Source organism: Manis javanica, chromosome 1, assembly GCF_040802235.1.
Source record: "Manis javanica isolate MJ-LG chromosome 1, MJ_LKY, whole genome shotgun sequence".
Classification (NCBI taxonomy): domain Eukaryota; kingdom Metazoa; phylum Chordata; class Mammalia; order Pholidota; family Manidae; genus Manis; species Manis javanica.
This window is the reverse complement of record NC_133156.1, coordinates 50682801-50697520: the sequence shown is the minus strand read 5'-3', so window position 1 is coordinate 50697520 and position 14720 is coordinate 50682801. Positions and strand designations below refer to the sequence as shown.

The following is a 14720-nucleotide window of genomic DNA, read 5'->3' as shown; positions in this document are numbered from 1 at the left end:
GCTGCTGTGAGGATAAGAGTCCCCATCTGCATAGCACTTGGACCAAAGCCTGCCCCCCCCTCAGAGATTGCAGCCAAGGGCACTGTTGTCATTGCCACTAGGATTAGCCACGTCTGAGGCTGTACTGCAATGGGATGATATGGAGGAGTCCAAAGATCTGGGCATGAACTGGTTGTGGGCTTCAGGCAAGTCATTCAACCACTGTGATCCTCAGGTTTCTCCTTTGTATAATGGGACTGTACCATCCCCTTCACAGGTTATTAAAGTGTTAAATAATCACAGCACAGGTATGAGGATTGCATGAGCTCTAAAGACTGGGATATGCTAGTCCATATTTTGTGTTCAGTATAGGTGGGTACCTAGTACATTCTATGCACCTATGCCATTTGCAAGCCCCTCTTTTTTCACTGGGGGCCTTTGTCCTGTCTCTATGCCCTTGTGGAGGAGGGCAAGAGCCTGGGTACCCATTTTTTCTCTGCTTCCTGTCCCAAAGCTTTCAGCTCCAGGCTGCACTTGGCCCAATGTTGAGTCAACCAGCAGCTGAGAGACAGGAAAACTCACAAGGAAGGGACACATGCAGATTTTTTTTTTAATTAAAACGAAAATTAGAAAACAGACACTTCCCAGGGTGTGCCATGATGAAGTACATACAAAACAAGAGAAAACCCCAGATGCTGCCTGCACAGACCCTTGTGCGGCAGGCTGCTGGCCCCTCCCGAGGCATTGTTTTCTGACATTCACCTCTCCTGGACTGTAAAAAGGAAGGGCTTATTCAGCCTTGTTTCTCTTGGAAGACCCAGCCACCTCTAGCTCACTGGTCCATGACGTGCACACAGGAAGCTGGGCTTTACAAGACTTTAGCAGGTGGGCAGTGCTGGGTTGGGGTAGGGAGCTTGTGGTGCACCCTCCTCTCCTGCTCTGCTCAAGGTCTCTCCAGAGCTGGTGGAGCAGCATCCCCCTGTGGGGAGAGGCTGGACACGCTGTTGGGCAGAGATGTGGGCCTCCTTGAGTGGCAGCAAAAGGAGCCACAGAATAAGGACTTGGACCAAGATGAGATGTTCCCAGGGCTGCTGGTAAACGCAGAGAGCTGGAAGGCAGTGGAAAGCTTGCCATCATCAGCTTTCACACTGATCTTAGCTGCTCAACTAATACCTCCATCTTACCTTTGTTGGCCCAAACTTTGGGGGTCACATAGACTCAGACTTGACTCCTGGCCCTGCCGCTTACTAGTTTGTATGACCTTAGGAAGTTACTTAATGTCCTCAAGCCTCAGTTTCCTCATCTGTTAAATGAAGAGGATCATATGAATCCTGCAGGGTGACTGTAAATAGTAAGTGTGATTGTGTCTTTAAAAAGCCTGGGAAGCACCCAGCACATAGTAAGTGCTTAACAAATGGCGGCTATGGTTACTGGTATCCACTTATCAGAGTTTCCATTGCAAAGTTGAGTGTGTGTGTGGATGTATATGTGATAAACAGAAGGTTTACACAATATCCTAGAAAAAGGAAGAATTACTCTGAGTCTCCTGTCTTTGGCTGGACAGTTCAGAGGCCTTGGACATAGGGACGCTGGCATGGAGCACTCAACTGCTTTTCTCTCAGGCATGTCCATCTGGCTCGGGAGCCTGTTCTAGACCTCAGTGCCCTCCCTGGGGTAGAGGACCGTGTTCGTGTTGATGCTGTTGTAGAAATGAGGACTGAACTGGTTGAGGACAGAGCTGCTGTAGCCAAGAGTGTTGGTGGGCACGGGGTTGGCCCACTCACCCCCGCTGCCGTGGCTGCTGAGGTTGGTGAGTGGGGTGTAGGAGCTGAAGTTGAGCAAGTTCTGTGCCACCTTGTCAGTGGGTTCAGGGCTCAGTCCTGGTGTTGCCACAGGGCGGCTCATGGGGCTCGACCCACTCACATAGGCTGTCATGGAGGAAAGGAAGTTGTTGAGGCATGGGGTGCCCAGCGGGGGAGGGGAGGGACGCTTGTCTGTGGAGCTGGTGGCTCCTGGCGAAGTGCCGTCCAAGATGTCCTGGGCCTCTGTGGCCTTGGGACTGCCCACCAGGAGACTGGTGTCTGTTTTCTCTGAGGCCAAGGAGCCCGCGCCAGAGGAAACATCTGATTTTCTCTTCCTCTTCCTGCGGAAATTTCCATTATCAAACATCTTCTCACAGTTGGGGTCCAGGGTCCAGTAATTCCCTTTGCCTGGTACAAAAGTGGGAGAATGAAGTAAAGAGATGGACAAAATGCTTTGCTTCTGTTCCTCCTTATTGTCATAAACTAAAAACAAAGGAAACAAATGCAGAAGACAGAAAAAAGGCAGGGACAGGGAAATGGAGAAATCCCGTACACCAACCACATGGATCTTTATTTAAGCACCTGCCTTGCAACTAGGCACTCCTGGGGCACAGCGGCATAAGCCATGAAGGAGCTGATGGTATAGGTCTCTGTAAGTTCAAGTGCCAGGGGAACAGTAGGAGAGGGGTTCTTCCTTTGCTGGTGTACAAGAAAGCTCAGGAGAAGATTCAGGCTCCTGGGAAGTCCTGGGCATTGGGTGTGAAGATGCACTTGAGTCTGGGCTTTCCTCCTAACTGAGTGGGGAACTTTGGTCAAGCCTCAGTTTCCTGGTCTGAAAAGTGGGTCCAGTGTAGCTGACCTTTCTACTTCAGGCTGAGTGTGAGAAAAGATAAATGCTAGATGTGCAAAAAGGTTTGTAACCACTAGGTGTAATCCCAAGGTAAACTGTGAACTCTGCCTGCCACCATATCTCGGCCATGAGTGAGGCCATGCCTTGGGCAGGACAGGTGCCCTCTTCTGAGGGACCAGCAGCCTGGCCCTTGTGAGCCTCAAAGCAGGCAGAGGTGGGGCTCCTCTGAACTGTACCCTGGCTTCTTGTGGTGGAACAAGAATGGACTTCAATTCTGGGAAGTGCATGAGTAATTTACCATTCTATGTATGTCTCTGTATTTTAGAAATTCATCATTAAAAAGAAAAGCTCGCAGTCTTTGGTATTAGAGAGACCGCCCTTCAGATTCACACTCCATCAGTAATTTCGTTCTGGGTCGCCTTGGACAGGCTGCTTTACCTGAGTGCTATTCTCCTCTGCAAAATGGGTTTAGTAAAAGCTGCCCTGCACAGGTGGATTAAAGGAGATTCTGTAACTAGGGCGGGCAACAGCACACCATGGCCCTTACTGATTATTCAGCAAAGTCTCAGAAGGCTTGGGATGCACATGGGCTGTGTGTACTCCAGTCGCTCACTCCTAAGGACTTTTAGTAGCTGGGTGCCAGGGATTCAGATGCACCCTAACAATCACTGCAGTCCCATGGGCACTCGTCAGCTGCAAAGACTGCATTCATTGTCTCATGGCCATCACTAGCCTGCAAACGCGCCACTGCTGCCATCCCTATTTAGGGGGAGCATCCATATTTATATCATTCCCTGTATGAAGAAACTGAGACTCAGAGGTCTAACCTGCTACAGGTCTCTGATTGCTCAGTGGCCCACCCAGGGTGGAAACCCGAATCTGTCTTCAGGGTCCACATCTCCCCTCAGCTCCCAGTCCTGGGGTCACAGGCATATCAGAACTTTCTAGAATGGGGTGTTGGGGAGGAATGAAGTGAGCCTTCCCTGGGGGCACCAGTGGCTTGCCCAAGCAGCGGGCCTCATCCACCCACTCGGAACAGCGCCAGCAGCCCTCTTACCCGGGTCGTCCTCGTCGCGGGGCACCTTCTTGAAACAGTCGTTGAGAGACAGGTTGTGGCGGATGGAGTTCTGCCAACCAGCCTTGCTCTTATTGTAGAAGGGAAAGTTGTCGGCCACGTACTGGTAGATCTGGCTGAGGGTAAGGCGCTTGTCGGGCGCGCCGTGGATGGCCATGGCGATGAGAGCCGAGTAGGAGTAGGGGGGCCGCACCAGCTTCATCAGCTCCTCCTGCGAGGGGATGGGCAGCCAGCCCAGGTCGCTGCCCCCCAGCCCGGACATGCTGGGCAGCAGCTGCCTCTGCACTCCGTAGGCTTGGGGCAGGAAGGGGCTACCGTTGGTGCCTGGCAGGTAGGGCGGTGGGGTCATGGCTGGCCCGTTGAGCCAAATGTAGGGGTTGGGGGTGGCCCCATACTCGCCGCCACTCTCGAAGGAGGGGGGCCGCTGAGGGCTGGGCACCCCCTGTGGGTGGAAGAAATTCTCATAGTAAAGGTTCACCTCCGGGGGCTCCTGGCCGATGCTGGGGAACTGGGGACCGCAGCGAGGTGGGGAGGGCGCCTGGAGGTCGAAGGAGCTCATGCTGGGGCTGGGCTGGCTGGAGCCACCTGCCTGTCACCTGCACAGGGGAGATGTCCCTGACAGGTGCTCTGCAGGCCCCAGCCTCCCACTTATACCCCTGCGGGCTTGGCCGGCGGGCGCCACCCAGGGGCGGCCACCTGCCGCAGACCCGCCCCTCCGCCGCCCGCCCGGCCCGGAGCCAAGGGGAGGGGGCCTCCCGCGGGCAGGTCCCGCTGGTGCCCAGCTCAGCCCCGTGCCACAGGGGATGTTAACAGGACTGGGCGCGCTTCTTTCCGTCTCTCCCCTCGGATTTTCTCTCTCCTTCCATCTCGGTCTTTCTCCCCACCTTTCCCTGTGTTTCCCTGCATTCTGTCCCATTTGCCTTCTCTCCTCTGGTTTCCCACCCTCCTCCTTCCCCCTTCCCTCTGCGGCCATCCTCTCTGCATCTTACTCTTTGTTTCTTTCCCTCTTTCACATTTTCTTACCCTTCTCTTTGCCTCTTATTTTCTTTCTCTCCCTCCCGTTTCTTTGCTCTGCCTGGCCACTTCTCCCTCCTTATGTTCTCCAAGTTTCTTTCTAGCTCTTTCTGCCTCTCTGTCTCCTCTTGCTCACATCTTGGTTGTCTCTTCTTCTCCCCTTCCTTCCCATCTCAGTCTCTCTCTTTCTCTGTGTCTCTTTCCCCATCCCCTCCGTTTCCTTCTCCTTTCCCACCCTGACCCCTGGCTCTCTGCCCCCTCCCCCAGACTGGATGAGTCATATATCAGAAGCTACATTTTTTGGTCTTTGAAGTGAAGATACACTTTCTGGATTTTCTAGGAAAGAAACCTGGCTCTAGAGAATCTGAAGAGCAGAAGGGAACTTGAACTTGGCCTCTGGCCCAGTTTCAATAAGGCCGCCAGTTATTGGGGACCTCCCTCCCCTGGCACACACTGTAGGCAGGCAGAGAAGGCGCTGTGGACAAGGCCTGGGATTCTCCCCAAGGAGCACAGGGCTCATAAAAATAACAAGAGGAAGAGAGTGTGAATGGGCTTTCAGGGAAAATGAGGGAGAACTGGCACTCTCTTAGTTTCTTTTGGCTGCAGGGACAAAGCTGGCTCCCTGGGCCTTATCTGATCAAAGTTTTTGCATGTTTCAGATTGCAGAGGCCCTGGAAAGCCAACGGCCAGGAGGAGAGCCACTGACTGCCCAGCTCACCCTTCCCCTCACCCCATTTCTGCCTCAGGCTCCAGAAGCAGGAGCTCCAGCCCCTCCGGCTTCTCTGTGCTGGGTGACCAGGCCCTCCCTCTCCGGCCTCTGTTCCCTGTCCATGGCCTGGAGATGACTTATCCCTGCCTCTCCTTCATCCCAGGGCTGACTTTGGGCCTGGGGAGTGTGTGGTGGCCGCCTTCTCAGAGGGTAGGCAGCTGTCCCCTGAGATGACTGAGGTATTCAGGAGCAGACAGAGATATTTCTCTGGGATCAGCAGATAGGAGAAACGTTCACGCCAGCTTCTCTGGACACCACCTTCCTCCTGCCCTCCTGCCTCTCCTTTATTTCCCCATTCCACTTCCTCTCATTTCCTCCAGACCCCATCCGTCTGTGGGGCTGAAGAAGGAGGTCACTTACTGTCCCAGCTGGAGGAGGGGCTTCCCAGGGAATCCTCCCCTGCCTGTCTCTCTGCTTTTCTCTACAGTGGCATCAGGACACGTGTGGAAACCTTGAATGCCAGGGAGTGAATGTTATTTTGCAGCATATTGATGCCCAGAGGATGAGTTTGGGTAACTGGGTGGAAGGGTTCCTTCCAGGCCCTGAGGACCCACCTGTCCCCACCAGGGAACAGCAAATGAGGGGTGACCCTGAAAGGACCCACTGGCCCTGTGAGGCCTGCTGTAAGCACACTTGCACTTTCTCTCTGAAGAGTAAAGCAAAAGAAGCCACCCTTTGGTTCAGAGGTTCTCTGCCAGGCCTGGCTTACTGAAGGTGGGGCCCTGGCTTTTCAAAGAACAGTCACACTGGAGCCCACCAATACAGACCCACAGCCTCACAGGTAACCTGGCAACTGCACATCTGATAGTTCATGCCACTGAATTGAACAGAGCCATGAATTATCTACAGGGGTATCCAGCGCAGCTTTCTTTATGGCTGCAAGAAACTTAACAAACCTGAATGTCCACCAGTAATGAATTAGTTAAATAAATTGGGAATTATACAAATGATGAAACATTATGCTGCTATGAAAAAACTGATTGTAGAATATTTAGTGATATGGAAAGATGATATGTTCTAATACTATAATTTGGAGAAACAGGGTGCAAAATACCATGTTTTTTTTTTCCTGGTAAAAACATATGTTTATACATGTTTATGAGCTTTGTAAATATTAATACCAAACTGTCAGGTATTATCTCTGGATGGAGAGCTGGGTGTGATTTTTGTTTTTATTTTTCTGTAGTTTCTGATATAAATGATTAGAGAAAGGCAAGCAAGTGGGTGATCTGCTTCTAAGATTCAAAAAAAGGCCAGCAAGAGGCAATACAGCAGACATCTGGCAGACATGGGCGCTGAGATCAGGACCCGGGTTCAAATCCATGGTTTGCTGATGAATAGCTATGCAAATCTGACAAGCGTTTTATTTTCCTTGGCCTTGGTTTTCTCCAGTGAAGATGGGGATGTTGCCATTTAACCCATAAGGCTGTGAACACTTACTAAGGTAATCAATGTATGTCATTTCACATGGAGCATAGAAAGCACTAGTAAATATTAGTGATTATACAGCATAGTTAATACACATTTGATACATACAAATCCATTGCTTAGTTTACAACCCATCAGGTTAATCATTCCCTTTCAGCAGTCTGTGGTTGGGAGAGGGTGAGCAGAAGGGGGTTACAGTGAGGAGCAGAGGGAGGGGTACTCAGTACAGACGCCCACTGTATAGTCAGACCCTGACACCTGCAGCTGATGGTCAAAGAGGGCCTTGAGTCACATAACAAGTTCATGTGAGCTGGGCAGGACCCCGTGCCTGCTGCTGGGGTCTCCTCCCTAGAGGTGTTTCTTGAAGAAAGCTCACTTGAACCTCCCTGTTGCACCAGGGTCCTGGCTTTTTCCCCTGGGGATCAGGGAAAGCCTGGCCTGCCTTGAGAGGCCTTGTCCATGTGGAGCCTCTGACCTGGGGGCCCAGTGACTGGGTCACAGCCTCTCATGCCCTCTCTGTGCCTGGACCCAGGGTCAGGCCTCCAGGCCAGCGGTGCCCAAAGCCTCCCCTGAGGCCCTATTCCCAATCTTCATGAGCACTGGCTGCAGTCCTTGGGCTGGTGACAGGAGCTGCCTGCTCCTACCCACCCTGGAGGTTTGGGAGTTACAGTTCTGGAGCCCCCTACCAGTCCCAAGGCCTCTGGGAAAAGAGTCAAATGTGTCTATTAACTGGAGTCATTTTGTGGATTAAATTATTTCAGTCTTTTCAATTTCCCAGAAGTGGAGATCTAAATGCAGGAAGGTAGGTCCTGCTCAAACTTCCAGGTAATGAGGCCTGGGTGGTGGGGGCCTGAGCCTACCTCGGGACCTCTGGGCTGCAGCTTGCAATTACAGCCCAGAGGGAGGCCTTCTTAGTGAGAATGACCATATATGCTGAACCCCAAGTTGGGATGAGGGAACAGAACATGAAAAACATGGGCTCTGGGATTTGGTGGAGCTGTGTTCAAATCCCTGCCTTTCTCTTTGGTTAGCTGTATAAGCTTGGCCATGTTTCCTAATCTCATGAGGCCTCAGTTTGGTTACCTATTAAATGGAGCTACAAATAGAATCTGGCTCATTTGGATTTTGCAGGGAAAAACGATATGATATGTAAAGTGTGAATCCCCAGATTTGGCAAAAACTGCTGCTGCTGAGGATGAAGACGATGAGTGTGGAGGTCCCAGAAGTTGGATATTGACTAGGAGGTGGCTCTGGGCAGGAGGTCCAGCATCTGTGCTCCTCCTGCCAACATTTTGCCACTTGCTCTCTGCCTGGGAAGATCTTGTCACCTGGGGGTGATGCCTGGGGAGAGAGGGAGGCCTGCCACTCTCCCGGAGTGTGTGCCCAGGAGGCAGCTGTGTGCTCTGCCAGGTCCAGAAGCCCAAGCTGACTTACGGCCTGCAGGAGGGGTGAATGTGCCCAGGCCACCACCTCTGGCCTTGACTTTCAGGATTGTGTGAGGAAACAAGCAGGGAGATGAATAATAATCAGAGACAAAAAGGCCAGAGGGGCCTGAACTGGCTGCTGCTGCATCACAGGGCCGTACAGGCAGCAGCCAGCTGACGCTATGGAGCCTCTTCTCCTCAGTAGGGCACTCAGATAGCATCCAATTGTTTACAGTGTCCTCATCTGTAAAATGGGGAAAAACAAAACCCTCCAGCATTGCTCTGAGGACTAAGTTCCAGGCACATAGTACAAACTCAGTAAATGTGAGCTCTTGCTATGGACCCAAGGGTGAGGGGGAAGCTGGTGGGCCACCTGTAGAGGGGACCACATCCCCAGACTCAGGGACCTCACTTGCCTGGCCCACAATTCTCCCTTTGAGGGGCTTGGCTTCTAGGGCACCTCTCCTTTCTACACATGAAACACAAACAGCTTCTGAGTTTCAGGGCTTCTGGAAGCCTGACAGGGTGGAGATAGGTTGGGAGGGGGAAACAGGGGTTTAGAAGTAGCTGACTTCTGACTTAAACCCTCTGCCACAGTTTCCTTATCTGTAAAAAGGGGCTTACAAACTGCAGTTTTTCTTCCTATGGTCTATGAATAATTCTCTATGAATAGCTATGAACTGTTATCTGCACTTCCTGTCCCACCTGGATGGCAATGTTCACAGCAGCTGTCTCAGCATTACTACTTTGGGGCTCTGGGAAGTCTGGCCAGGCGGTAGCCAGGTGGAAGCTGGTCGTGGTGCTCTCTGCTGCCTTTTGGCTTCTGGCTGAGCATGAGGCTGGAGAAACACAGATCAATACCGCCGTCTGGTGGCCATCTCTTTAGAGGCAGGGAGCAGAGTGCAGAGACCACATGACATTTCAAGGCAGTGCCTGAGGATTTCTGAACCTCTGTAAGGAAGAAGCACCCAGAATGAACAGCAGCTTCAAAGAGAAGATGTGCCCCTGGAGGAAAACAAAATACCTTAGCTCCACTGTGAATAGTGGGAACTGGGTTGGCAATGGGGCCAAATGTGTTAGAAGTCAGCCTTGTGGCTGTTGGACTGGCCTGGATTCAAATATGACTCCTCCAGTTATATTTTCTGAGTGCCTTGCTGTTGTTTAACATCGGAGCCTCTGTTTGCTCATCTGTAAAATGAGGGTAACCAGGGCTACAGCCCTCAGAGAGCTGTTGCAAGGACTGAATGAGACAATGTAAGAAATGCCTCTGGAGTGATGCTTGGCAATAATTTATTCCTGCACTTTTTCTGCAGACACCCATCAATTGTCTCCACCATGGCATTTCTGGGGTGTGCGGGATACTGTCACAGTCAGTGTTGAGGCTCACACCCCTTGTGATTTGCCATCTTTGTGCAGTGCCTGAACTGTTTGATTTACTTGTAATTTTAAAATTGGCTCTTGCACTCGTTGTTTTAACTTAATAAATTTATTTTAAAGATAAATTGCACAAGACTTCTGGAAATGACATCAGTAATCAGTATCACTTCGCATAAATAAAATGAGAATAACTCACCTTTATTTGGTGCTCACATTGTGCTGGGCACAGTCTGAACTCCACTATGTTATCTCCTTCAGTCCTCATGGCAACCTTGGGAGGTATATACTGTAACTATCCCTACTTTACAGATGAGGAAACTGAGGTAGTCCAGGCCTGAGCTTGCTCACTCTGCTGGAAGGTGAGATCAGCAAATATTAGGGTGGTGATGAAACACCGAGGACTTTTTGTTTGAAGAAGGCCAAAGGATTGGAAGAGAATTGGAAAGGGAGCCATTTTTCTCATCATGACTGCAGTGGGCAGAATAATGACCTCTTTCCAAAGATATCAGTGTCCGAATCCCTAGACTCTGTCTTCCAAGTGACCTTGCAGAAGTCACTATGTTAAAGATCAGATGGAGTGATTACCCTGAACTATCCAGGTGGGCCAGTGTAATGAGAATTGCCCTTATAAAAGGGAGACATGGAGGTTTAACAATGGAAGATGTGACAATGGATGTAGAAATTGGGCCATGTGGTCATGAGCCAAGGAGAGTTGAATGCCTTTAGAAGTTGGAAGAGGCAAGGAAACTAATTGTCCCCTGCAATTTCTGGAAGGAACCAGACCTGCCACCACCTCAATTACCCATAATTATCTTGGCTTTCTGACTTCAAGAACAGTAAGAGAATACATTTGTGTTGTTTTAGCCCCTAAATTTGCAATAATTTGTTACACTAGCAATAGGAAACCAACTGGATTCTATGTTACTAAATCCGTTAAGGCTTTCTTCCCACCCCTCAGTGACCTTTGTCCTATGCCTAGGGAAACACAGTCTGCTCAACAAGGGGTTCCCCTGCCCTTTCCCCCTTTTTCAGCCCTCCCTGTCTGTTCAGGTCCTCCACACATTTTTTAATCTGGTTATTTGTTTTTTTGGTGTTGAAGCCTATGAGTTCTTTATATATTTTAGATGTTAACCCCTTATCAGATAATCATTTATGAATATTTTCTCCCATACTGTAGGATGCCTTTTTGTTCTGAAGATGGTGTCCTTTGCTGTACAGAAGCCTTTTAATTTGGTGTCACTCCACTTGTTCATTTTTTATTTTGCTTCCCTTGCCTGAGGAGATGTGTCCAGGAAAAAACTGATCATGCTTATTTATGTTCAAGAGATTTTTGCCAGGCAGCCACCTTTCAAGGAACCTAATACCTTTCTAAATGTTCATTGGTTTAAACATTTTGTAATTAACATTAGATTTTTTTACAACATTTAACACCAAATATGTTGTTCTTTTACATTTTCAATTATTTTTCAGATATGTGTGAATTTGTAGGTCTGTCATAGGGACTTATTTTTCATAAATCTACTTTCCTCCCCCAAATTTATAAATATTCATATATAACTGGATCCAACTTTCTGAAGTTTTTCACTAGAGTCATTAAAAATTGAATCTGTGAAAAACATGGCTAATTGTGCTTATTATTATAAGAGTTTGGGTTATAAGCCCTTATTATAAGGGCTATTATTGGAAACCTCTCAGTAAATAGAATATATTAATATTCTGTAAACCACTATTGAAGTCGTCCAGCACAGTACTGCTCTGCGGTTTGCTGACTCTGCACTGGGTCCCTGAGGGCAGGGGGAGCCCACCCTAAGCTTCCTGCCCTAGGCCCTCAAAGTGGACAGTTTCCCTCAGGGCCAGTGCCTCTGTTCTTCCCCTGACCCACACTCCTCCTTCTTGAGTCTACCCCAGGCAAGCATTTATGAAGACAGAACTGGTCCCTCCCTTTTCTGGTACCTCTTACCCACTCCGGGGTCTCACCCCAGTGGTCTTCCTCTGAGCAGTATTTGCACTTCTCATCTGCCACATCTGCCACTCATGGCGCTGTCCTGTGGTGTGTTTCTGTCCTTGGAACATTTGAACCTTGGACAGCAAACTGGTGGTTGCTTTGCATCGACTATCCCTGATGTGTGAGCTCCACGCAGGCGGGGTGCCATTCTTTAGCTCTTGACCTCAGGACAGTGATCTCTAATGAGTGCAAGCGTTATCTTTCCTTTGGGAAAGCAGGAGTGAAATTTTCTGGACTCAGTAGCCCTTTATGATAATCACAGCACATACCTTTAAGAATCTAAAGCAAAGCTATGTTCTCCTTGATCCTGTATTTAAAAAATAGCTCCCAGAGTGCTACTGGGTCCTAGCAGAGGCAGAACACCTCCCTGGAGGACACTGAGCATCAATGCAGTGTTCACCAGGGGTGTCTCCGAGTCATCAGGCGGGTAGACATGGCAGTGATTCATCATATTACGGAAGTGGAACATTGGAATCTGGATCAAGGAAGTCTAGAAGGTATGAGTTAATTATGTGATCCACTGGCTCAGAATCCCACTACTATCAAGATTTTTTTCTTTATGTATTTATTTTTATTAAGGTATATCATTGATATACACTCTTATGAAGGCTTCACATGAAAAACATTGTGGTTACTACATTCACCCATATTATCAAGTCCCCTCCATATTCCATTGCAGTCACTGTCCATCAGTGTAGTAAGATGCCACAGTCACTACTTGTCTTCTCTGTGCTACACTGTCTTCCCCTTGACCACCACACACACCATGTATACTAATCATAACACCCCTCAATCCCCTTCTTCCACCTTCCCCACCCACATGTTCCCTCCCACCCCTTTGGTAACCACTAGTCCCTTCTTGGAGTCTGTGAGTCTGCTGCTATATTGTTCCTTCAGTTTGCTTCATTGTTACACTCCACAAATGAGGGAAATCATTTGGTACTTGTCCTTCTCTGCCTGGCTTATTTCACTGAGCATAATATCCTCCCAGCTCCATCCATGTTGTTGCAGATGGTAGGATGTGTTTTCTTCTTATGGCTGAATAGTATTCCACTGTGTATATGTACCATATCTTCTTTATCCATTCATTTACTGATGGACACTTAATGCTTCCATTTCTTGGCTATTGTAAATAGTGCTGCAATAAATATAGGGGTGCATATGTCTTTTTGAATCTGGGAACTTGTTTTCTTTGGGTAAATTCCTAGGAGTCGAATTTCTGAGTCAAAAGGCATTTCAATTTTTAGTTTTTGAGGAACTTCCATATTGTTTTCCACAATCGTAGAACTAAGTTACATTCCCACCAGCAATATAGGAGGGTTCCCCTTTCTCTGCATCCTCACCAGCATTTGTTGTTCCTAGTCTTTTCAATGTTGACCATCCTAACTGGTGTGAGATGATATGTCATTGTGGTTTTAATTTGCATTTCCCAGATAATTAGCGATGTGGAGCATCTTTTCATGTGCCTGTTGGCCATCTGAATTTCTTCTTCGGAGAATTATCTGTTCATATCCTCCACCCATTTTTAAATAGGATTATTTGCTATTTGGGTGTTGAGGAGAGTGAGTTCTTTATATATTTTGGATGTTAACCCCTTGTCGGATATGTCATTTACAAATATATTCTCCCATACTGTAGGATACCTTTTTGTTCTGTTGATGGTGTCCTTTGCTGTACAGAAGCTTTTTAGCTTGATGTCGTCCCATTTATTTGTTTTTGATTTTGTTTCCCTTGCCTGAGGAGATGAGTTCAGGAAAAAGTTGCTGATGCTTATATTCAAGAGATTTTTGCCTATGTTTTCCTCTAAGAGTTTTATGGTTTCATGACTTACATTCAGGTCTTCAATCCATTTCAAGTTTAGTTCTGTGTATGGAGTTAGACAATAATCCAGTTTCATTCTCTTACATGCAGCTGTCCAGTTTTGCCAACACCAGTTGTTAAGAGGCTGTCATTTCCCCATTGTGTATCCATGGCTCCTTTATCATATATTAATTGACCATATATGCTTGGGTTTATATCTAGGCTCTCTACTCTGTTCCATTGATCTATGGGTCTATTCTTGTGCCAGTACCAAATTGGCTTGATTACTGTGGCTTTGTAGGAGGGAGCGTAATTCCCCCTGCTTTATTCTTCCTTCTCAGGATTACTTTGGCTATGTGGGATCTTTTGTGGTTCCATATGAATTTTTGAACTATTTGCTCTAGTTTGTTGAAGAATGCTGTTGGTATTTTGATAGGGATTGCATTGAATCTACAGATTGCTTTAGGCAGGAAGGCCATTTTAACAATATTAATTCCTCCTATCCATGAGCATGGGGTGTATTTCCATTACTGGTGTCTTCTTTAATTTTTTTCATTGAGTGTCTTGTAGTTTTCAGGGTATAGGTCTTTCACTTTCTTGGTTAGGTTTATTTCTAGGTATTTTATTCTTTTTGATGCCATTGTGAATGGAATTGTTTTCTTGATTTATCTTTCTGCTAGTTAATTTTTAGTATATAGGAATGGAACAGATTTCTGTGTATTAATTTTGTATCCTGCAACTTTGTTGAATTCAGTTATTAGTTCTAGTAGCTTAGGCGTAGATACTTTAGGGTATTTTGTGTACAATATCATGTCATCTGCAAACAGTGACAGTTCGGCTTTTTCCTTACCAATCTGGATGCCTTTTATTTTTTTGTGTTGTCTGACTGCTGTAGCTAGGACCTCCAGAACTATGTTAAATCAAAGTAAGGAGAGTGGGCATCCTTGTCTTGTTCCTGATCTCAAAAGAAAAGCTTTCAGCTTCTTCCTGTTAACTATGATGTTAGCTGTGGGTTTGTCATATACATACAACCTTTATTATGTTGAAGCACTTGCCCTCTATACACATTTTGTTGACAGTTTTTATAATGAATGGATGCTGAACTTTGTTGAATGCTCTTTCAGCATCTATGGAGATGATCATGCTGTTTTGGTCCTTCTTTTTGTTGATGTGGTGGATGATGTTGATGGATTTTTT

General features: G+C 47.7%; 1 protein-coding gene across 2 annotated transcripts; it reads right to left on the bottom strand.

Annotated features, from left to right (window-relative positions):
- Positions 1 to 575: 575 nt before the first annotated feature.
- FOXI1 (forkhead box I1) lies at positions 576 to 4426 on the bottom strand. 2 transcript variants are annotated; one of them, XM_017654970.3, is made up of 2 exons: positions 3689 to 4426; positions 576 to 2264 (listed from the first exon to the last, which is right to left on the bottom strand). In XM_017654970.3, the coding sequence occupies exons 1-2, from the start codon at positions 4263 to 4265 to the stop codon at positions 1630 to 1632; spliced, it is 1212 nt and encodes a 403-aa protein (XP_017510459.3). In that variant the 5' UTR covers positions 4266 to 4426; the 3' UTR covers positions 576 to 1629. The 2 variants fall into 2 exon arrangements, with proteins under 2 accessions (XP_017510459.3, XP_017510461.3); XM_017654972.3 differs by having other exon boundaries at positions 576 to 2189.
- Positions 4427 to 14720: the final 10294 nt, after the last annotated feature.